This window comes from Balearica regulorum, chromosome 29 (genome assembly GCF_011004875.1).
Source record: "Balearica regulorum gibbericeps isolate bBalReg1 chromosome 29, bBalReg1.pri, whole genome shotgun sequence".
NCBI classification, from domain to species: domain Eukaryota; kingdom Metazoa; phylum Chordata; class Aves; order Gruiformes; family Gruidae; genus Balearica; species Balearica regulorum.
The window spans coordinates 939,106-958,517 of NC_046212.1; the positions used below are offsets into that span (position 1 = coordinate 939,106).

Consider the following 19,412-nt stretch of genomic DNA (forward strand, 5'->3'; position numbering starts at 1 on the left):
CTGCCCGGTAAGGCCGTGGCCGCCCCGGGAGGGCCCGGCGCGTCCTGCGCTGACCCCGGCACAAAGCGCCTCTGTCCCGGCTGAGGGGCCCGTTGTGCGCCCGGGCGGGGGCCGCGGCGTCACCCACGCGGGTCGCGATCCCTCGCGGGGCCCCTCCCGGCCCCACACGAGTGGGTCCGCCCCACGGCACTTGTAGGGCCACGGTGCCTGCCCCACGCGGGTTCGTGTCCCGCAGCGCACCCCTGCCCCATGCGGGGCCCGGCCCCACGCGGGACCCCTCCCGGCCCCGCGGGACGGCTCCTGCCCCGCAGCCCCCCCCCCGCCCCGGTCCCGGGTGCCGCCCTCGCCCCTGCCCCACGTCGGGTCCCGGTCCCGCAGCCCACCCGTGACCGCAACCCCCGCCCCACGCCGGGTCCCCGCCCTGCCCCACGGCACGGCCCCAGCCCCGGCCCCGCGCGGGACCCCCCGGCGGCCCCTCCCCGCCCCACGCCGGCCCCGGCCCCGCTCCCGGTCCCGCCCCGCACCGCCCCCGGCCCCGCTCCCGGCGGAGTCTCGGCTCCGTGGCCGGGCCGGGCCCCACCGCGACCCCCGGGACCGGCAGCGAGCGGGTGAGTCCCGGGACGGGGCGGGGGCGGCGGGGACCGACCGGCGCCCCCCGCCCGGAGCCCCCTCCAGCCCCGTGTCCCCCCCCCGCAGCCCCGGACAGCGCCGCCCCCCGCCCCGTCCTCCCCCCGCTCCCAGTGCCCCCAGCCCTCTGTCCCCAGTAGCTCCCAGTGCCCCCTCCCACTCCCTGGCAGCCCCCAGTTTCCAGTGCCCCATCCCAGTGCTCCCAGTAGCCGCCAGTCCCCCAGCCCAGTTCCCTCCAGATGTGTGTGTCCCCCCCCCGTCCCAGCGCTGCTGCCAGATGTGGGTGCGGGGAGGGGGATGCTCACCCACCACCCACAGAGCCCGAGGGGTGCTGGGTGCCGGGGGGGGCACAGCGGGGGGCTCAGCACCCCAACACCCCCCCCAGCCCCCGCAGCCCCCGGGGCGATGGAGCCTGGTGCCCCCCCCGCACCCCACTGCACCCTGGAGCCCCGGCCCCCCTACGAGCCCGTCCCCGCCGCCCTCTGCGCCATCGGTGCCGTCTTCGGCGTCGTCTGCGGCTGCTTCGGTGAGTGCCGGCGCGGGAGGGGGGCACTTGGGGGACGAGGAGAGGGGTGTTGCAGGGGGCAGCGCCGGGAGCAGCCCCCGGTGACACCCCCCGTGCCCGTGCCAGGGTACCGCTGCTTCAAGGCCATCATGTTCCTCTCGGGGCTGCTCTTCGGCTCCATCGTCATCTTCCTCCTGTGCTACAAGGAGCGGGTGCTAGAGACGCAGCTGAGCCTGGAGGCCAGCGTGGGCATCGCCCTGGGCATCGGGCTGCTCTGCGGGCTGGTCACCATGCTGCTGCGCAGCGTCGGGCTCTTCACCACCGGGCTGCTGCTGGGGCTGCTGCTGGCCACCGCCGCGCTGGTGGCGGCGGCACCGGTACTGCCGCCGCCGAGCCCCTGGGTGCCGGCGGGCAGTTTGCTGGGGCTGGCGCTGCTCTGCGCCCTCCTGGCGCTGCAGTGGCCGAAGGCGCTGACCGTCCTCTCCACCGCCGTCTTCGGCGCCGCCGTCGTCGTCGTTTGCGTTGACTATTTCGTGGAGGCGCTGGCGTTGGTGCTCTACGTCTACCACCGGCTGCGGCTGGCGCCGGCGGGGCCGCTGTGCTGGCACGGCTGGGCGGTGCTGGGTGCCTGGCCGGCGCTCAGCCTCCTCGCCGTCCTGCTCCAGTGGAAGCTGACGGCCAACGGCTTCTCCCACACCGACGGTGAGCGGGGACAGTGGGGGCACCCCCTTCCCAGCGCGTGGGTGAGCGCAAAGGACACGGGATGGCGGGGGTGAGGATGGGACCGGGGCGGCGATGGGGACGGTGGTGAGGATGGGACCGGGAAAGAGACGGGGACGAGGGTGACGATGGGAGCGGTGGGGAGGGGGGGACTGCAAGGGGGAACGAGGATGGTGAGGGTGAGGAAGGAGACAGGAACGGGACAGCAACGGGATGGCGATGGTGGCGATGGGGATGGTGGCAGGAACGGCCGTTGGGGACAGGGATGGCGATGGGGACGGAGGCGGCACCGTGGCCACGGGGCAGGGCTCAGCCCCCGCTCCCCGCAGTCATCCTCAGCCGGCGGCAGAAGCGGCTGCAGCTGCTGCGCATCCGGCAGAAGGAGGCCAAGCGCCGGCAGAGCCTGGCCCCCCCCGAGGGCACCTACCGCCGCAAGCCCCCTCCCGTCAAGCGCTACGCGGGCGACGTGCTGGCCCCGGTGAGTCCGTGCCCCGGCGGGGCCGTGACAGCGGCCGCGGGGCCGCGCTGACCCCCGTGTCCCCCCCAGAGCTACATCCGGAGCCTGCGGGACCGGCAGCAGGAGAGCGGGACCTCGCCCGGCCCCGATGCCCCCCCCGCCGCCGACTGCAGCTCCGCTGCGCCCTCCCCGCCCCGCCGCCGCCCCTGAGCACCTGCACCCCACCGATGTGCCTTGGGGGTGCTGACCACCCCCCCCCCACCCGTACCTGATTAAGGCAAAAATAAAGCCCCACTTTTATTTTTGTAGGACCTACCCAAACCCTGCGCACACCCCGTGGGCCCAGCCCAGCCCCCTTGCCACTCTAGAGGGTCCCAAAAGCCTTAACCCCACAGGGGGGGCGTCTCACCCTGCTGTGGGCTCTCCCCAGGCCCCCCAACCCCACCCTGAGCCCCCAAATGACGACGGTGACCCCGGGGAAGGGTCCCCCCCACCCCCTGCTGGGCTCGTACCGGGGCTGCCGCGTTAAAGAGCGTGATGGGGGTCTGGCGTGAGCCCCCCGGTACCGCCAGACCTCGTCACCTGCAGCCAGAGGGGTGAGGGACAGCAGGTAGTGGGGACCCCCTGACACCCCAATCTCGGGGCCACTGCGATGCCCTGGGGCGTCCCCTCCGGCAGCTCCGCCGGTGCCAACACCCACCACCCCGGCCCAGCCGGTGGGTCAGCCGGCACCCCCCCCAGCCCCTACAGCCCCAAACTCCCCCCCCGGGCAAAGCAGACCCGAGCTCCTGGCGTCGGGTCACTACTGCAATTTTATTATTGCGTGATTTTTAAAAATAAAGGGAGAGAGAGGCCGCAACACAGAACACGAGGGGCCAGGGAAGATCGGGCGGGGGGGGGCACTGCCCCACCCTGGACGCAGCACGGCCCCGCCCCAGATAAAATTTAAAAAAAAAAGAGAAAAAAAAGGAGAGGTATTCAAGAGTCGCCGGGTTTCTAACACCGATAGCTGGGAACAACTGTTCTGAAAAAGAAACAACACCGACAGCACCCACCCGACCCAAATCCCCGGTGCTGGGCGCTCCGTCCGGGCAGCGTGTGCGCTGGGGACGCTGCCCATGCCCCACCCCCCCCGGAGTCCCCGCGCCCCCCAAATCCCCCCGCCCGCCCCTTACAAGTCCAGCTCCAGGTCCCGCAGTTCCTCCTCCAAGGCTTTCCTCCGGCCCAGCTTCTCCAGCTGCTCTTTCGTCGGCTGCTTTATCTCCCCTGAATCGAGCCGCTGCTGCAGCTCCTCCACCTGCCGCAGCTTCTTCTTCAGGTTCTTGATCTTCTTGCTCTTCTCCGAGGCGGGGGCTTCCCCCTCGGCGGGGGCCCTGGTGCCGCAGGCCGGCTGCGGCGCGGCCGCCCGACTGTCCCCCGGCGGGCCCTTGTCCCCACTGCCGCTCCCCGCCAGAGAGGTCTTCTCCAGCGCCTGGATCAGTTCGTCTGTCTCCCGCTCCCCCTTCTCCTGCTGCTGCTTCCTCTTCTCCTTGCGTTTCAAATTCCTTTTCGCCGCCTTGGACAGTCCCGTCTCGCCGCTCTCCGCCTTGCCGGGCTGCTTGCTGGGCTGCGTGGTGGCCTCCAGGCTCAGCCCCGGGGGCAGCTCGGGTTTGCTTTTGAAAAACTTCACATATTTATTCTCGTACCTGCACAGAACGAGAGCCCGTGAAGGCACTTCTCCCCCACCATCCCTCCGCAGGGCCCCAGGACGGTTCTGCAGACCCCAGGACGGTGCCAAAGCCCCCGGCGCGGTGCCAAAGCCCCCGGCGCCAAACCCCAGGAACGCTCAGTGCCTCCAGCAAAACCTCCGTCGTGGAGCAGCCCCCGCAGCCGGCTCTCCTCCAGGAATGGAGGGGCGGGGGGAACCTGCGGGCTCGGCCCCCTCCACCACGCAGCAGCAGTGGGTCCCCACTGCCGAGCTCCACGCCCCGGGAGATGCCTCCGCTCGGGGTCCTCTCGCGTCCGCGGGACGGCCCGGCCACGCACAGCCACCCAGAGGAGGGCCGGGGCAGGAGTCGATACGTACCGGCAGGATACGGCTTATGGGGGGAGGGTGAGGGGGTCGGAATTGCTCGGGCACCTGGAAAGAGACTGAGACCTCAAGACGTAACCCGGCACACGCAGCCCTGGGAGTCGCGGGGCCGAGCTCCAGGGTGCCTGGGGACGGGACGCTCCGGCGGCTCTGCTCCCCTCTCACAGCCCCAGGAGGGGGAGCCGGGAGCTCCCCCAGCCCCCCGCTCAGGGGATGCCCCGTTCCTCCCCCTCCGGCCGCCCGCCACACTTACACCGGCACCTCTTCCTGGGGCACGTAGCCCTCCTTCACCCGCCGCTGCTTCCGCCAGGTACCGTCGGGGCGCTGCGTGGAGGCGATGTACTTCCCTGCGAGGCCAAGGCGCCGTCGGCTGGCGGCCCCGGGACACCCCACACACCCCACGGGGGCCCCGGGACACCCCCCCACCCCGTCCCGGGACTGGGGCACGGACAGCAGGACACCACAAACACCGGGACGAGGGGACGCGGTGGGTCCAGCCCCATAGAGACAGGGAAGGCAGGGCCTGCCCCAGAGCTACCGGCACGGGGGGGGACACGGGGCCCCAGAGAGACCGGGGAGGCGGCGCCCAGCCCCGCAGAGACAGGGCCGCGGCTCAGGAGCAAGGGGAAGAGGGGACGGGACCCCGCGGGGGCAGGGGACGGGACCCGCCCCACAGAGATGGGGCTGGGGAGAGGCCCCACAGGGACCCGCAGCCCCACAGAGACCGGGGAGAGAGCCGGCCCCGCAGGGCGCCCGCCCCACAGGGACCGGGCTTGGGTCCCGCCCTATGGATCCGGGGGACACACGAGCCCCACGGAGGCTTGGCCCAGCCCCACGGGAGCCGCCCGCCCCACGGCGCCGGGCCGGGCCGCACTCACCGGTCTCGTCAGTCACATAGGGAGTCGCCATCTTGCGAGCGCGACACACTTCCGGCCTCCAGGCCCCGCCCCGGAAGTGGCGGCCACGGCGGCGGCAGCCGGGCGTGTGTACGGAGCGAGGCGGAGTGGGCGGCCATTTTGTTTTTAAAGGGGCAGCGCCCGGTGTGGAGCACTCCCGGCATGCCCCGGGGGAGCCGCTTCCCGGAGGGGCCCGGTTGCCATGGTGACCGTCGGGGCTGGGGGGCACGGACAGGCCGAACCCCCCCATATCCCCCCCCCCCCCGGGCCCATCGCCATGGCGACCGCAGCGGCCCCAAACCCCCTCCCGCAGGACGCGGCCCCCCCCCCCCGGCCCGGGGGGTGTCAGGGGCTGCGGCCGCCCAGGGGGGGGCTGGGCCGGGGGGGGGGGGGCAGCGGGGACGCGTGTGTGTGTGTGTGTGTGTGTGTCCCGCGGTTCACCCGGGAGCGCCTGCGGGACGGGAACCCCCAAACCGCCACCGCCGTCCCCGATCGCACCCCGAGATACCGCGGGGGAGGAGGAAGCGGCGCCGGGGCGGGGGGAGCGCGGCCCACGGGGACCCCCCGAAAGCAGCGGGTCCCCCCCTTCCCCCCGCCGGGGCCTCGGGCGTCGTGTGTGTCCCGTGTCCCCCCCCGACATGCGGGGTGTCCCCCCGCGCTCCCGGGGGGTCCGTGCCCCCCACCCCCCCCGCACTCTCACAACCGGGCCCCGGCGCTGCCGTGGCGGGGGGGCCCGGGGGGGCCCCAGCCCCTCCCCACGCTCGGCACCCAGGAGGGGCCGGGCAGCCCCCGGTGGGGAGGGGGCCCCACGCCTCGGCCCCCCCACGCCTCGGCCCCCCCACGCCTCGGCCCCCCCGGGCCGGATGTGGCACCCCACGGGGGGGGGGTGTTTCGTTAGGTAACGAGGCGGTAACCGTCTCCCGCCCACGCAGCCGCCACGGGGGATTTCCAGGCGGGGGGGGGGCTCGGGGGGGGCCCCGCACCCCGTCCCGCTCTGCCCCCCCGCCCCGGGCCCTTCCCGGCCCCCTCGGGGGGTCCCCCCGGCCCGGCCCTGCCCCGGGTCCCCCCCTTAACCCCCACCCCGGGCTCAGGGGCGGCGGCTCCTCCAGCGGGCGAGTGTGCAAGGGGGGGGGGTGAGTGTGCAAGAGGGGGCGAGCGTGCACGGGGACCCCCGAGCAGGCAGGGCCGTGCAGCCGCAGGCAGGGCTGCGGGCAGGGCAGCAACAGGCAGCGGCCGGGGTTCATCCCGCCCCCCCCCCCGCTCCCGCCGCCGTCGGGCCCCCCCCCCCCCCCGCCTCTCCGGCGGCACGTGCGGCCGGTGCCGCCCCCGCCCCGCCGGGCCGTGATGTCACGGGGCCGGGCCGGGACCAGCCGCCGCGGGACCCGCCAGGTACGTGCCGGGCAGCGGCACCGGGACGGCGGGATGGGCTGGGGGGGGGGGGGGGCTCCGGCGGGACGGGCTGTACCGGGCTGTACCGGACCATACCGGGCTGTACCGGGCCGTACCGGGCTGTACCGGGCCGTGCAGGGGGGCACGGGAAGGGGAAGGAAGAGGCACCGGGGATGCCCGAGCACAGGGACGGGGCGGCCGGTGCCGCTCCCGCGGGGTCCCCCGGCGGGTTCCGGGGGGAGCACAGGGGCGGGGAGCGGGGGGGGGGGATCCCGGTGTCCCGTCCCGTCCCGTCCCGTCCCCCCCCCGAGCGTGGGGCTGGGCGGGTCCCGGTGTGACTCAGCCCCGTGGGAGCCCCCCCCCCCCGGCCCTTCAGCAAGCAAAGGCAGCGCCTGGGGTCCCACCCATGGGTGCCACGGGGTGCGCAGGGGGATGGAGACAACCCCCAGCCGCTGTCACCCCACATCTGTCTCACATCTGGGGTGCGAGGAGGGGGGGGGGGGCATCACCCAAACCTGTGAAGCGGGGGGGTGTGGGGGGTGTGTGTGTGTGTCTCCCGTGTCACGACATCACCCTGAGGTGCCCCCGCCACCCATGGGTGCCCCTCCCTGTCTGGGTGCCGCTCCCCATCTGGGGTTCAAAGCTCATTTCCCGCCCTCCTTCCCCCACCCCCCCCCCCACCCCGGCCCGTACACGCGTGACGGTGGGTTGCGGGGGCGCAGGCAGCTGCCGGATGCACCCGGATCCGTGCAGGCAGCGGGTGCGGAACCGTGCACGCCTGCCTGTGGCGGGCGTAGGGGAAAAGGGGGGGGGTGCGTTGGGGGCGTACGCCCCCAACGCACCCCCCCCCTTTTCCCCTTCGCCCGCCGTAGAGCCGTGGGTATCCCCGTCTGGCAGCCCCTGCCTGCAGGCAGCGTCTGGCAGCAGGCAGCCATGGAGGAGAGCCGGGATTGGGCCACCCTTAGCCCCCAGGAGTTTGCCCAGCTGCAAAAGTACCTGGACTGTGAGTTTTGGGGAGGGGAACACAGACGAGGACCCCGTCGTCCCCGTCTGCGTCCGCACACGCGTGTGCACGCGTGGGAATGGCTTCGCACACCTGCGCGGGTGGGGGGGGGGGCTTTGCATGCGTGTGCGTGCGTGGGGGTGGCTTCACACGCCTGCGTGCGTGCGTGTCGGTGGCTCTGCACGCGTGTGCGTGCATGGGGGCGGCTTCACACACCCGTGTGCACATGGGGGGGGGCTTTGCACGTGTGTGCGTGCATGGCGGTAACTTTGCACGCACGGGGGTGGCCTTGCACACGCGTGCATGCCCTGGGCTGGCTTTGCGTGCAGGCGCGCGCTCTGCAGCAGCTTCATGTGCGTGCGTGTGCCTGACACGGCAGCCTCACCTGTGTGCCGGCACAAGCTTGCCCGTGTGCACGCATGTCGGGGCACGCGCGTGTGCACACACCGGAGCGGCCTCGCCGGCGCCTCTGTCCCCAGACAGCAGCAGGAAGGTGCAGGACGTGCTGCAGGATTTCTACGGTGACGGGGCTCTGTCACAGCACCGGCAGGGAGAGGTGAGACCCCGGCACCCCCCGTGTGTCCCTGGGGATGGACCCGACGGGGGAAGCTGCACCCTGACCCCCCCCCCATCCTGCCTCTGCCCCCCCAGTGCGTCGACTTTGAGGGGTTCACGCTGTTCCTGAGGAGTTACCTGGAGGCGGACGACGTCCCGGAGCCGCTCTGCCGCCATCTCTTCGCCTCCTTCCAGAGTGGGGCCGCGGCGCCGCCGGGCAGCCGGGCGGGTAAGAGGGGGCCGGGGGGGCTTGGGGGGGGCTGAGGCACCCTGGGGGTCTCACTGGGGTCTCTCCCCACAGGCAGTGACCTCGTCTGCATTAATGACGTCTCCTGCTACTTCTCGCTGCTGGAGGGGGGACGCCCTGAGGACAAGCTGGAGTGTGAGTGGGGGGGTCTGCGAGGGCGGGGGGGGGGCGCTCGGGGATCCCCAGGGACCTGCCGGGGTCCCCTCACCCCGCTGTCCCCTCCGCAGTCACCTTCAAGCTGTACGACAAGGACGGGAACGGCCTCCTGGACAGCTCGGTGAGCACCGGGGAGGGGGGGCTGCGGCCAGGGCCCCCCCCCGTGCTGACACTCTCGCCCCAGGAGGTGGATCGGATCATCACCCAGATGATGCGGGTGGCCCAGTACCTGGACTGGGATGTCACCGAGCTGAAGCCGGTGAGCGGAGCCGGGGGAGCCGGATGGTGGGGGGCTGGCCCCCCCCCAGCTCTGCCCCCCCTCCTGAGCCCTGAGTCCCCCCAGATCCTGCAGGAGATGATGCGGGAGATCGACTACGACGGCAGCGGGACGGTGTCGCTGGCCGAGTGGCTCCGCGGGGGGGTCACCAATATCCCGCTACTGGTGCTGCTGGGCCTGGAGGTGGTGAGTGTGGGAGTGCCCCCCCCCCCGCCCCCCGACTGGGGCTTCCCTGATCCCACGTCCCCCGTGTCCCCCCCAGCACATGAAGGACGACGGGCAGCACATGTGGCGCCTGAAGCACTTCAACCGCCCCGTGTACTGCAACGTGTGCGAGACGCTGCTGGTGGGGCTGCGCAAGCAGGGGCTGTGCTGCACCTGTGAGCGGGGATGGGGACGGGATGGGGATGGGATGGGACAGGGATGGGATGGGGACGGGATGGGGACAGGGATGGGGATGGGATGGGGATGGGATGGGGATGGGACAGGGACAGGGACAGGACGGGCATGGGATGGGGACGGGGATGGGGATGGAATGGGGACAGGATGGGGACAGGGATGGGACAGGGACGGGATGGGGACGGGATGGGGACGGGATGGGGACGGGATGGGACAGGGACAGGATGGGGATGGGATGGGGACGGGATGGGGACAGGGATGGGGAGGGGCATGGGCATGGGATGGGGTGGGATGGGGACAGGGATGGGATGGGGATGGGATGGGACAGGGCAGGGGTGGGGCTGGGATGGGGATGGGACAGGGGTGGGGATGGGGATGGGATGGGGATGGGATGGGACAGGGGCAGGGATGGGATGGGGATGGGATGGGACAGGGGTGGGGATGGGGATGGGATGGGGCAGGGGTGGGGATGGGATGGGGGTGGGACGGGGATGGGACGGGGATGGGGATGGGGATGGGGATGGGATGGGATGGGACAGGGGTGGGGATGGGGATGGGGATGGGGATGGGATGGGATGGGACAGGGGATGGGATGGGGATGGGATGGGGATGGGATGGGATGGGGATGGGATGGGGACAGGGATGGGATGGGACGGGGATGGGATGGGGTGGGGATGGGGGTGGGGATGGGGACGGGGCAGGGCAGGAATGGGGATGGGATGGGATGGGATGGGGATGGGGCGGGGCAGGGATGGGATGGGGATGGGATGGGGATGGGGATGGGGTGGGGATGGGATGGGGACGGGGACGGGGCGGGGCTGCGGTGGGACCAGGACGATGGTCAGGCCGGGATGGGGACGGGGACCGGGACGTGGGTGCGGTGGCGGGACCGGGGCCGGGACGCTCCGGATCCAGCTGTTGTAGGAGGCGCCGCCCCCTCCAGCTGTGCGGGGGCCCCGCCCTGTCCCGCCCGCGTGGGGCGTGGCGCGCGCATATGCCCCACCCACCTCGCGCCCAGTTAGCCGCGCAGGGTGGGCCGCCATTGGCCGACCGGCTGGAGGCGGCGATGGTGTGATTGGTCGGGGGGGGGGGCGCGGAGTCGGAGGGGCCCTGGGCGGGGCCTGGTCTGACCCCGCCCACCCCGCCTGGCCCCGCCCACCCCAGTCTGCAAGTTCACGGTGCACGAGCGCTGCGCCCGCCGCGCCCCCCCCAGCTGCATCAGCACCTACGCCAAGGCCCGCAGGGAGACCGGCGTGAGTGCCGCCCCCTGCCCGGCCGGCCGGCCGCCTGTCCGCCTGTCCGCCTGTCTGTCCGTCCGGCTGTCTGTCCGTCCGGCTGTCTGTCTGTCCGTCCGCCTGCCCGTCCGCCTGTCCGTCCGGCTGTCCGGCTGGCTGTCTGTCTGTCTGTCCGGCTGTCTGCCCGCCTGCCCGTCCGGCTGTCCATCCGGCTGTCTGTCTGTCTGTCTGCCTGCCCGCCTGCCCGTCCGTCCGGCTGTCTGTCTGTCTGTCCGTCCGGCTGTCTGTCTGTCTGTCCGACTGTCCGCCTGTCTGTCTGTCTGTCCGGCTGTCTGTCCGCCTGTCTGCCCGGCTGTCTGCCCACCTGTCTGTCTGTCTGCCCGCCTGCCCGCCTGTCCGTCTGGCTGTCTGTCCGGCTGTCTGTCTGTCTGTCCGACTGTCTGTCTGTCTGCCTGTCTGTCTGCCTGTCTGCCTGCCCGTCCGGCTGTCCGTCCGGCTGGCTGCCCGCCTGTCCGCCTGTCTGTCCGGCTGTCTGCCTGTCCGCCCGCCTGTCCGCCTGTCTGTCTGTCTGTCTGTCTGTCCGGCTGTCTGTCTGCCCGCCTGCCTGTCTGTCTGTCCAGCTGTCTGTCTGTCTGCCCGCCTGTCCGCCTGTCCGCCTGTCTGCCCAGCTGTCCATCCGGCTGTCCGACTGTCTGTCTGTCTGCCCACCTGTCCGGCTGTCCGTCCAACTGCCCGGCTGTCTGTCTGTCTGCCCGGCTGTCTGTCTGCCCGCCCGGCTGTCTGTCTGCCCGCCTGCCCGGCTGTCTGTCTGTCCAGCTGTCTGCCTGTCTGTCTGTCTGCCCAGCTGTCCAACTGTCCGGCTGTCCAACTGTCCAGCTGTCCGCCTGTCCATCGCTCCACCCACCCATCTGTCCACCCGGCCGCCTGTCCCCACCGGCCACCTGTCCATCCATCCATCCATCTGTCCACCCATCCGTCTGTCCGTCTGTCCATCGCTCCACCCATCTGTCTGTCCATCCATCCACCTGTCCACCCGTCCATCTGTCCCCACCAGCCGCCTGTCCGTCCACCCATCCGACTGTCCATCCATCCGACTGTCCATCCATCCGACTGTCTGTCCGACTGTCCGTCCATCCATCTGTCCACCTGTCCGTCTGTCCGACTGCCTGTCCCCACCGGCTGCCCATCCGTCCGCCCATCTGTCCACCCGTCCGTCTGTCCGTCCATCCGACTGCCCCCACTGGCCGCCTGTCCGTCCGTCCACCCATCCTTCTGTCCACCCAGCCACCTTCTGCCCGTCCGTCTGTCCCTGCGTCCGTCTGTCCGTCCACCTGCTCCCCTGCCCAGTTCTCCGTCCGTCCGTGCATTTGTCCAGCCACCGCCCCCCACACCCCACACGAGGGGTCCCCATTGCGGGGGTGGCGGGGGGGTGACGCGGGGGGGTGACGCGGGGGACGCCGTGCGCAGGTCCAGGCCCACGTCTGGGTGAAGGGCGGCTGCGAGGCCGGCAAGTGCGGCAAGTGCCAGAAGAAGATCAAGAGCTTCCAGAGCCTGACGGGGCTGCACTGCGTCTGGTGCCACCTGAAGGTGGGTGCGTCCCCGCGGGGGGGTCCCCCTCGCCCCCCCACGCCCCCTCACCCCGCTCTGCCCCCAGATCCACGAGGAGTGCCTGCCCCTCGTGCCCCCCGCCTGCGACTGCGGGGTCCTGCGGGACCACATCCTGCCCCCCGCCGCCATCTACCCCGTCCTGCTGGTGAGTGGGGCCCTGGGGGGGCTCCCCTGGGTGCTGCCGGGCCCCCCTGCGGGGACGCTGCCCCCCCCTCCCTCCCCTCGGCCCCCCCCTGAGCCGCGGGTGCCGGCAGGAGAGGCAGGACAGCCAGAGGGACGGCAGCGGGACGCCGGTGGAGGAGACCCCGCAAGTCTTCACCACCCCCGAGGGCCAGGCGCTGCGGGTGAGCCGTGACCCCCCATGTGTCCCCCCCCTTGTGTGTGTGTGTGTGTGTGTCCCCCCGATCCCCGGGGGCCCGGGCACAACCCTCACCCCCCCCCAGGTCAGCCCCGTGCCCAACACCCACCCGCTCCTCGTCTTCGTCAACCCCAAGAGCGGAGGGAAGCAGGGGGAGAGGTAAGGGGGGGCCCGGGGGTACCGGGGGGGCTCGTTCCGGTGGCTCGGCGGGGAGGGGGCGGCTGCCCGGCCCCCCCAGCCCCCCCCAGCTTCCCTCTCCCCCCAGGGTGCTGCGGAAGTTCCAGTACCTGCTCAACCCCCGGCAGGTTTATAACCTGCAGAAGGGAGGACCCAGCCCAGGGTGAGCGGGGCCGGGGGGGGGGGGACAAGGGGGTGTCCGGGGAGGGGGGGTCCCGATCCTGCCCTGACCCCTCCTCCCCCCCTTCTCCCTCCCAGGCTCAATTTCTTCCGGGATGTGCCAGATTTTCGCATCCTGGTGTGCGGCGGGGACGGCACCGTGGGCTGGATCCTGGACGCCATCGGTAGGTGCTACCCACCGCTCTGGCGGGTGCTGGACCCCCCCCGGCCCCCCCCGATCCCCCCCCCGCCCCCCCCTGATCCCCCTCTCCTTGCAGATAAAGCCAACCTGCCCCACCGGCCCCCCGTGGCCGTGCTGCCCCTGGGGACCGGCAACGACCTGGCCCGCTGCCTGCGCTGGGGGGGAGGTGAGTGGGGCAGGACCTGGGGGGGGGGGGGGCACACGCACCCCACGGCCCCCCACCCTGGCCCACGGCCCCCGGCCCCCTCGCAGGGTACGCCGGGGAGGACCTGGTGAAGATCCTGCGGGAGATGGAGGGTGGCAGCCTGGTGCAGATGGACCGGTGGCAGCTCCAGGTGCTGCCCGAGGACCCGGTGGCCGCGGGGGACCCGGTGCCCTACGAGATCATCAACAACTACTTCTCCATCGGGGTGGTGCGTGGGGCGAGGGGGCAGCGGGGCGGGGGCGTGCATCCCCCCCCCCTCCCCAGGACCTCACCCCACCTCTGCCCCCCCCCGCCCCCAGGACGCCTCCATCGCCCATCGCTTCCACGTCATGCGGGAGAAGTACCCGGAGAAGTTCAACAGCAGGTGGGTGGGGGACGGGACCACCCCCGCAGTGTCCGCATCCCCCCCCCGCGCATCCTCCGGCCCCCCCCCACCGTGTGTGTCCCCCCCCCAGGATGAAGAACAAGCTGTGGTACCTCGAGTTCGCCACCTCCGAGACCATCTCCGCCACCTGCAAGAAGCTCAAGGAGTGTCTGAGCGTGGAGGTGAGGGGTCCCCCATCCCGGGGCGGGACCGGGGCCCCCCTGCCCCACCCTGACGTGCCCCCCCCCATCCCCCCCCAGTGCTGCGGGACCCCCCTGGACCTGAGCGGGGCCCTGGCGGGGCTGGCGGTGCTGAACATCCCCAGCATGCACGGAGGCTCCAACCTCTGGGGCGAGACCAAGCGGGCGCTGGGGGAGGCGAGGAGGGCGCCGGGCGCCGGGCAGCCCCCGGCCATCACCGACGCCGAGACCCTCAAGACCTGCGTGCAGGGTGCGTGGGGACTCCCCCACCTCCTCCTTCCTTCCCCGCCCCCCCCCCAGCACCGCCCTGACACCCCCCCAATCTCTGTGCCCCCCAGACCTGAGCGACCGGCGGCTGGAGGTGGTGGGGCTGGAGGGGGTGCTGGAGATGGGGCAGATCTACACCGGGCTGAAGAGCGCGGGCAAGCGGCTGGCGACCTGCTCCGAGATCACCCTGCGGTGAGCGGGGGGGGCTTGGGGGGGCTGGGGGGGCCCTGGCTGTGGCAGCGATTGAGCCTGGGGGGGGGGTTTGCAGGACGCTGAAGCCGCTGCCCATGCAGATCGACGGGGAGCCCTGGATGCAGCCGCCCTGCACGGTACGCGGACCCCCCCAGCCCCGCAAGCCCTGGGGTGCCGGCGGCCCCCTGCCCTCGCCGAGCACCTCGGGGACCCCCCAGGGTGTTGCCCCCCCCCCTCTTGTTCCGTCCCTCCCCCAGCCCCAGCCTCTCTCTTGCAGATCAAGATCACCCACAAGAACCAGGCGCCGATGCTCATGGCCTCGCCGCAGCGCTCCTCCAGCTTCTTCGGCCTCAAGAAGGGGCCGTCCGAGGCCTGAGGGTCCCGGGAGAGGGGGGGAGAGCCCCCCCGAGCTGCGCCCGGGCAGGGCGACGCGGACCAACGCCCCCACCCCCATGTGTCCCTGGCAGGGGCGGGTGGCAGCTGTGCCCCCCCGCCCCGCACCCAGGGGTGCTCGGAGCCCACGGGTGCTGCGCCAGGGTGGTGGGGGGCTGCGCGAGACACCCCCCCCGTGTGCCTGCGTGTGCCGCGGTGGCCGGATCCCCCCACCCCACTGGGTTCCCCCGCCCTATTTATTACCCCCCCCCCCCCCCAATTTCAAGTGCCTCTTGCAGGAATAAAGCTGGTGGTGAGACAGGCGCTGGCTGTGCCGACTGCGGGGGCGGCGGGCTCGGCTCCCCCCCCCCCAGCAGAACGCAGGTGCCCCGGACCCCCAAACCCCCCCAAGAGACACAACCAGGCGGAGGCACCGGCTGAGCTGAGCCTTTAATGTCAGTGTCGGCGTGTGTGTCCCCCCCGCGTCCCCCCAGCTCCTGGGGGCTCGGGCCAGGGAGGGGGGGCGCGGGGTGGGGGGGTGCCCTAGACGGTGTTGGCACGGAGCAGGGGGCTGGTCTCTCCACTGGGGGCCCCCCCGAAGGCCTGGCGCAGCAGGAGGCGGAGGGCAGAGCCGGGGGGCAGCCAGCCCCGGGGCCGGGGAGCCGGGGGGGCCGCGGCCAGCACCGGGCTGTACTTCACACGCCTGTGGGGCAGAGACACGGAAGGAGGGTTAGAGCCGGGCGGGGGGGCCGCAGCGGTGACCCCCAGGTCGTGGTGGACCCCTCGCGCCACGGTGTGTCCCCCGTCCCCACGGTGCCCCCCCCCCCACCCAGCCTGACCTGTAGGTGTAGGCAGCGGTGCCCAGGGCGGCGGCGATGAGCACCAGCCCCATGAAGAGCGTGGTCCTGCCGGCAGCCGGGGCAGCGCCTGCGGGCAGAGGCAGCTCAGCACCCCCCGGGACTCCCCCACCCGCCCCGTTGCCCCTCTCCGGCCCCGCTCCCACCTGTGACGGCGACGCGGGTGCTGGCCACGGCCAGGCTGTTGCCGTTGGCCAGGGAGACGTTGAGGCAGTAGAGGCCGGAGCCGTTGAAGTCCTGCCGCAGGACGAGCTGGCAGCCGGGAGCCGGTGCCACGGCCGAGCACGTCTGCGTCTGCGCCGTCTGGCACTCGGCGTCCGCCACCACGGTGCACACCTCCTCGGGCAGGCTGCGGGCAGGGGTCAGGCCACCGCGGGACCCCCACCCCCGGCCCCAGGGCGCGGTCCCCGTCCCCATCCCGGTCCCCTGGCCGGCGCCGGTGCCCCGGCCGCCCTCACCTCCCCTCGCACGTCACCGTCAGCTCCACGCTGTTCTCGCCGCCCTCCGCCGCCACCGGCACCACCTGCACGATGGCCACGCTCTCGATCCCCTCTGCAACGGGACGTGGTGTCAGAGCGGGCTCGGACCCCCCGGCCCCCCCCGGCCCCCCGCCCGGCACTCACGGACGATGTCGAGCTGGGTGGAGAAGGTGCCGTAGCGATACAGGATGCAGCCGGTGGACTCGGCGGCCGGCGCCTGGCGCTTCACCAGCACCAGCGGCTCGGCGGTGCCGTCAGGGGTGGCTGTGGCTCCAGCTGTGGCTCCAGCTGTGGCAGCAACAAGGGGTACAGATGTGGTTCCCACTGTTGCTCCGGCTGTGGCTCCAGCTGTGGCTTCAACCAGGGCTCCAGCTGTGGCTCCAGCTGTGGCAGCAGCAAGGGATACAGCTGTGGCTCCCACTGTTGCTCTGTCTGTGGCTCCAGCTGTGGCTTCAATCAGGGCTCCAGCTGTGGCTCCAGCTGTGGCAGCAGCAGGGGATACAGCTGTGGCTCCCACTGTTGCTCCGGCTGTGGCTTCAATCAGGGCTCCAGCTGTGGCTCCAGCTGTGGCTCCAGCTGTTGCCGCATCTGCAAGCAGGAGGCAGGGAAGAGGCTGGGGAAGGGCGAGGGGGGACCGAGCCCTTGGGGACCCCCAGCACGTGGCCCATCACCCCCTGTCCCGGGGGAAGCGCCCACCTGCAGCCACCGTTCCCTCCGCGGCGGCCGAGGTGCCCAGTGCGTCCCCGGCCGGGGTCACCGAGGTGGGGACCAGGGGGTCCACGGACACCGTGGCAGAGACGGCGATGGGATCGGTACCTGCGGCTCTGCTGTCACCGTTTGCCGCGGTGCTGACTGCCAGGAGGACGGGCTCGGTGACGGCAGGGTCCGAGGGCGCAGCCGCTGATCCCCCCGTGGGCTCCACTGGCGAGCCGGAGGCTGCGGGTGCTGCGGGCAAAGCGAGGATGGAGGGGCCACCCCGGGGAGGGGGCACCCTGGGACCCCCAGGCACCCGGCACCCAGGGGGGAACCGCTCCACGCTCCCTTACCGGTGCTGGACGCGCCGGCGGTGCTCCGTGCCCCGGCGGTGCTCGGCGTGGTGCCAGCGGGCTGCGTGGCCGTGGGTCCTGCTGACGGCGGGGCCCCGGTGGTGGGGTCCACAACGGGGGCCGCGGAGGTGCCGCAGGGGCTGAGGGGGATGGCGGCTTGCAGCACCAGGCGGGCGGCGAAGGACCCGGCTTCCAGGTAAGTGTGGGTGACGGTGGTGCTGCGGGAGATGAGGGTCCCGCTCTGGTCCCCAAAGTCCCAGGAGTAGGAGATGTCGGCGTCGCGCAGGTAGTGGCTGGGGTCATGCAGCCGCACGGTGAAAGCCACGGCGCGGTTACGCACGAAGCGCCCGTCACCCTCCGCTGCGTCCTGCACCTGCGTCACGTCCACCGCGAAGGGCACCTGGTCTGGGGGTGGGGGGCACGGGGCACAGTCAGCTCGTCTGCCCCCCCCGCCCCCGGGCTCCCTCCGCCAGCCCCCCCCAGCCCCGGCACCCACCGGTGATGCTGAACTGGGTGCTGGCACGACCGATGGGGATGAACTTCTGGCGGCCGCGGTAGTGGTAGACGACCACCTCCATGGTGTAGGAGCCCAGGGGCACCCCCGCCGTGCTCACCGTCAGCCGGGACGCGGCACCGTCCACCACCTGCCAGTAGCGCCCTGCGGGATGGAGACGTGGGGTGGGGGGGGGTCAGGAGCCGCCTCGGGGACGCCCCCGGGTCCGCGGCGAGGGTCGGTGCCGGTCTCACCCCACGTCCACCAGACGTAGACGAATTTTCCGCGCTTGCCCCTGGCGCTGGGGGGAAACGGCTGCCCGTCAGGGAAGACGCCATCCGCGCCCTCGGCCAGCTGCTCCGGGAAGACGGGCTCACCCTGGGAGACGCGGGTGCCTGCGGGGAGCGGAGGGTGAGCAGGGTGCGGGGCGGGGGGCCGGGCGGGTGTGGGGCAGGGCGGGGGGGGGTGTTCGGGCGGGCGCTGACCGTTGACGGTGCAGTTCTGGCTCCAGACGACGCGGCCGTCGGGCAGCACCGCCTGCGTGCTGGGGAAGCGGAGGGCGATGGAGAAGGTGGCCTCGGCGCCCGCCATGGTGGGAGCATCGTTGCTGATGTCGAAGGTGACGTCGCCGCCTGGCAGGCACAGGGACGGCGGCTCAGGGACGGCTCCGAGGGACGGCGCGACGATCCCCGGTGCCCGTCCCGGCACTCACCTCGCCAGCAGTCCCGCTGCCGCGCCGTCCCCTCCTGCCATGGCCGGTACAGCCCCGAGTCCCAGCTCCGAAAAGGCGCCGGCCGCCCGCTCCAGGGCTGGCTCCAGCCACGGCTCCGGCCACCGGCTCCTGCGGGAGAAGGACGAGAGGGCGCGCGCGGCACCCGGAGCGCCCACGTGGGGCGGCCGCAAACCACCCCGACCCACCGGGGAAGCCCCCAGCGATGGGCTGCCACCCCCACGGGGCATCCAGCCGGGCCCCCCCCAGACCGCAGGGACCCTCGGGGACCCCGGAGGCCACGTGACGGGCTTGGGCCAAGCCACGCGTGCGGGGCAAAACCCATCACATGGCGCCCAGCGCTGCCCAAAGCCTTTTCATGTGACTCTCAGCTGAGCCGGCGCCGGCAGCCGCGGGCAGGACGGGGTGAGCGCCTCCCTCGCAGCCCCCCACTCGCAGGGGGCCGTCGGGTCCCCTCCGTGTCCCCCCACTCGCAGGGGTCCTCCAGGTCCCCTCTGCGTCTCGGATGGATGGGGGTCCTCCATTTCCCAATGGATGGGGGTCCCCCCCATTTGCAGGTAGTATGGGGGGGGGGGTGTCGTTCCCCCCCCCCCCCCCCAGTTACAGCACCCACACAGAGGGATGGGGACCCCCACATCCCACCCCACTCCTGGAGGGCTCTAGTTTCCCCCCATATCCCTCAGAGGGATGGGGACCCCACAACGAGCCCCCCGTAGCCTCCAAGCAGCCCCCACCCATGGGATTAGCGGGGTCTAATCCTGCTCCCTGCGTGATTTGGCTTTGGGAGGGGGTCTGTTCCCACAGATGGACCCCGTAATCCTCAGGGTGATGGAGATGGTCCCGGCCGGTGAGGGGGCTCGCCGGATCCGGGGGGGCAGCTCTGCTGCCCCCCCGGATCCGGCGAGCCCCCTCACCAGCCAAGACCATCCCAACTGCTCTCATACCGGGCTCTGGGTGCTGCCCGGACCCCTCGTGTCTAGCACCCACCCGGCGACACCCCCCTCACCCCAAACCCCACTTACGACGTTGAGCCGTAGCCAAGACCAGGAGGGTCCCCAACACCGCAATCGCCCCGTGCACCCGCATGGTCCCACCGTCTTCGCCTCCCACCGCGTTCGGGCACCGCCGGGGCAGAGGGGCGAAGGGGCCGGGGATGGGGGGATATG

The 19,412-nt window shown here is 72.5% G+C and overlaps 4 protein-coding genes across 7 annotated transcripts; 2 read left to right on the plus strand and 2 right to left on the minus strand.

The window, feature by feature from the left end:
* Window positions 1-534: 534 nt before the first annotated feature.
* Window positions 535-2,613, plus strand: LOC142598607 (transmembrane protein 198-like). 3 transcript variants are annotated; one of them, XM_075737595.1, is made up of 5 exons: window positions 535-608; window positions 1,013-1,153; window positions 1,259-1,834; window positions 2,182-2,330; window positions 2,400-2,613. In XM_075737595.1, the coding sequence occupies exons 2-5, from the start codon at window positions 1,033-1,035 to the stop codon at window positions 2,517-2,519; spliced, it is 966 nt and encodes a 321-aa protein (XP_075593710.1). In that variant the 5' UTR covers window positions 535-608; window positions 1,013-1,032; the 3' UTR covers window positions 2,520-2,613. The 3 variants fall into 3 exon arrangements, with proteins under 3 accessions (XP_075593710.1, XP_075593709.1, XP_075593708.1); XM_075737593.1 differs by lacking the exon at window positions 535-608 and having other exon boundaries at window positions 815-1,153; XM_075737594.1 differs by lacking the exons at window positions 535-608; window positions 2,182-2,330 and having other exon boundaries at window positions 802-1,153.
* On the plus strand, window positions 540-14,965 carry DGKA (diacylglycerol kinase alpha). Its single transcript, XM_075737586.1, has 24 exons — window positions 540-608; window positions 7,538-7,668; window positions 8,148-8,224; window positions 8,320-8,452; window positions 8,525-8,605; window positions 8,698-8,747; window positions 8,811-8,885; window positions 8,970-9,089; window positions 9,166-9,283; window positions 10,467-10,555; window positions 12,005-12,124; window positions 12,192-12,290; window positions 12,400-12,489; window positions 12,589-12,662; window positions 12,769-12,843; window positions 12,939-13,024; window positions 13,118-13,207; window positions 13,294-13,454; window positions 13,546-13,610; window positions 13,702-13,792; window positions 13,871-14,060; window positions 14,149-14,269; window positions 14,346-14,406; window positions 14,547-14,965. The coding sequence occupies exons 2-24, from the start codon at window positions 7,599-7,601 to the stop codon at window positions 14,643-14,645; spliced, it is 2,235 nt and encodes a 744-aa protein (XP_075593701.1). The 5' UTR covers window positions 540-608; window positions 7,538-7,598; the 3' UTR covers window positions 14,646-14,965.
* PYM1 (PYM1 exon junction complex associated factor) lies at window positions 3,105-5,410 on the minus strand. The gene is made up of 3 exons (XM_075737597.1): window positions 5,259-5,410; window positions 4,634-4,727; window positions 3,105-3,994 (listed from the first exon to the last, which is right to left on the minus strand). Exons 1-3 carry the CDS (start codon window positions 5,287-5,289, stop codon window positions 3,481-3,483), a joined length of 639 nt encoding a protein of 212 aa, XP_075593712.1. The 5' UTR covers window positions 5,290-5,410; the 3' UTR covers window positions 3,105-3,480.
* Window positions 14,966-15,078: 113 nt separating the features above from the next.
* On the minus strand, window positions 15,079-19,412 carry PMEL (premelanosome protein). Of its 2 annotated transcripts, XM_075737607.1 has the most exons (13): window positions 19,269-19,411; window positions 18,229-18,357; window positions 18,002-18,148; window positions 17,771-17,911; window positions 17,520-17,681; window positions 17,024-17,428; window positions 16,794-16,922; window positions 16,534-16,565; window positions 16,122-16,341; window positions 15,957-16,050; window positions 15,645-15,847; window positions 15,481-15,568; window positions 15,079-15,344 (listed from the first exon to the last, which is right to left on the minus strand). In XM_075737607.1, exons 1-13 carry the CDS (start codon window positions 19,330-19,332, stop codon window positions 15,185-15,187), a joined length of 1,974 nt encoding a protein of 657 aa, XP_075593722.1. In that variant the 5' UTR covers window positions 19,333-19,411; the 3' UTR covers window positions 15,079-15,184. The 2 variants fall into 2 exon arrangements, with proteins under 2 accessions (XP_075593722.1, XP_075593721.1); XM_075737606.1 differs by having other exon boundaries at window positions 16,122-16,565; window positions 19,269-19,412.

Bases quoted from the DNA above. Each gene is read 5' to 3' on its own strand.
- PYM1 (XM_075737597.1), bottom strand. From the start codon at position 5,289: ATGGCGACTCCCTATGTGACTGACGAGACCG. The intron at 4,728-5,258 runs GTGAGTGCGGCC...TTGGCCTCGCAG, and splicing joins CTATGTGACTGACGAGACCG to GGAAGTACATCGCCTCCACG. The intron at 3,995-4,633 runs GTAAGTGTGGCG...CGTTCTGTGCAG, and splicing joins CCCCAGGAAGAGGTGCCGGT to GTACGAGAATAAATATGTGA.
- DGKA (XM_075737586.1), top strand. From the start codon at position 7,599: ATGGAGGAGAGCCGGGATTGGGCCACCCTTAGCCCCCAGGAGTTTGCC. The intron at 10,556-12,004 runs GTGAGTGCCGCC...CGCCGTGCGCAG, and splicing joins AGGCCCGCAGGGAGACCGGC to GTCCAGGCCCACGTCTGGGT. The intron at 13,455-13,545 runs GTGCGTGGGGCG...CCCCGCCCCCAG, and splicing joins ACTACTTCTCCATCGGGGTG to GACGCCTCCATCGCCCATCG.
- PMEL (XM_075737606.1), bottom strand. From the start codon at position 19,332: ATGCGGGTGCACGGGGCGATTGCGGTGTTGGGGACCCTCCTGGTCTTG. The intron at 17,912-18,001 runs GTCAGCGCCCGC...CGCTCCCCGCAG, and splicing joins CCAGAACTGCACCGTCAACG to GCACCCGCGTCTCCCAGGGT. The intron at 17,682-17,770 runs GTGAGACCGGCA...TCCATCCCGCAG, and splicing joins CTACGTCTGGTGGACGTGGG to GGCGCTACTGGCAGGTGGTG.
- LOC142598607 (XM_075737593.1), top strand. From the start codon at position 925: ATGCTCACCCACCACCCACAGAGCCCGAGGGGTGCTGGGTGCCGGGGG. The intron at 1,154-1,258 runs GTGAGTGCCGGC...TGCCCGTGCCAG, and splicing joins CGTCGTCTGCGGCTGCTTCG to GGTACCGCTGCTTCAAGGCC. The intron at 1,835-2,181 runs GTGAGCGGGGAC...CGCTCCCCGCAG, and splicing joins CGGCTTCTCCCACACCGACG to TCATCCTCAGCCGGCGGCAG.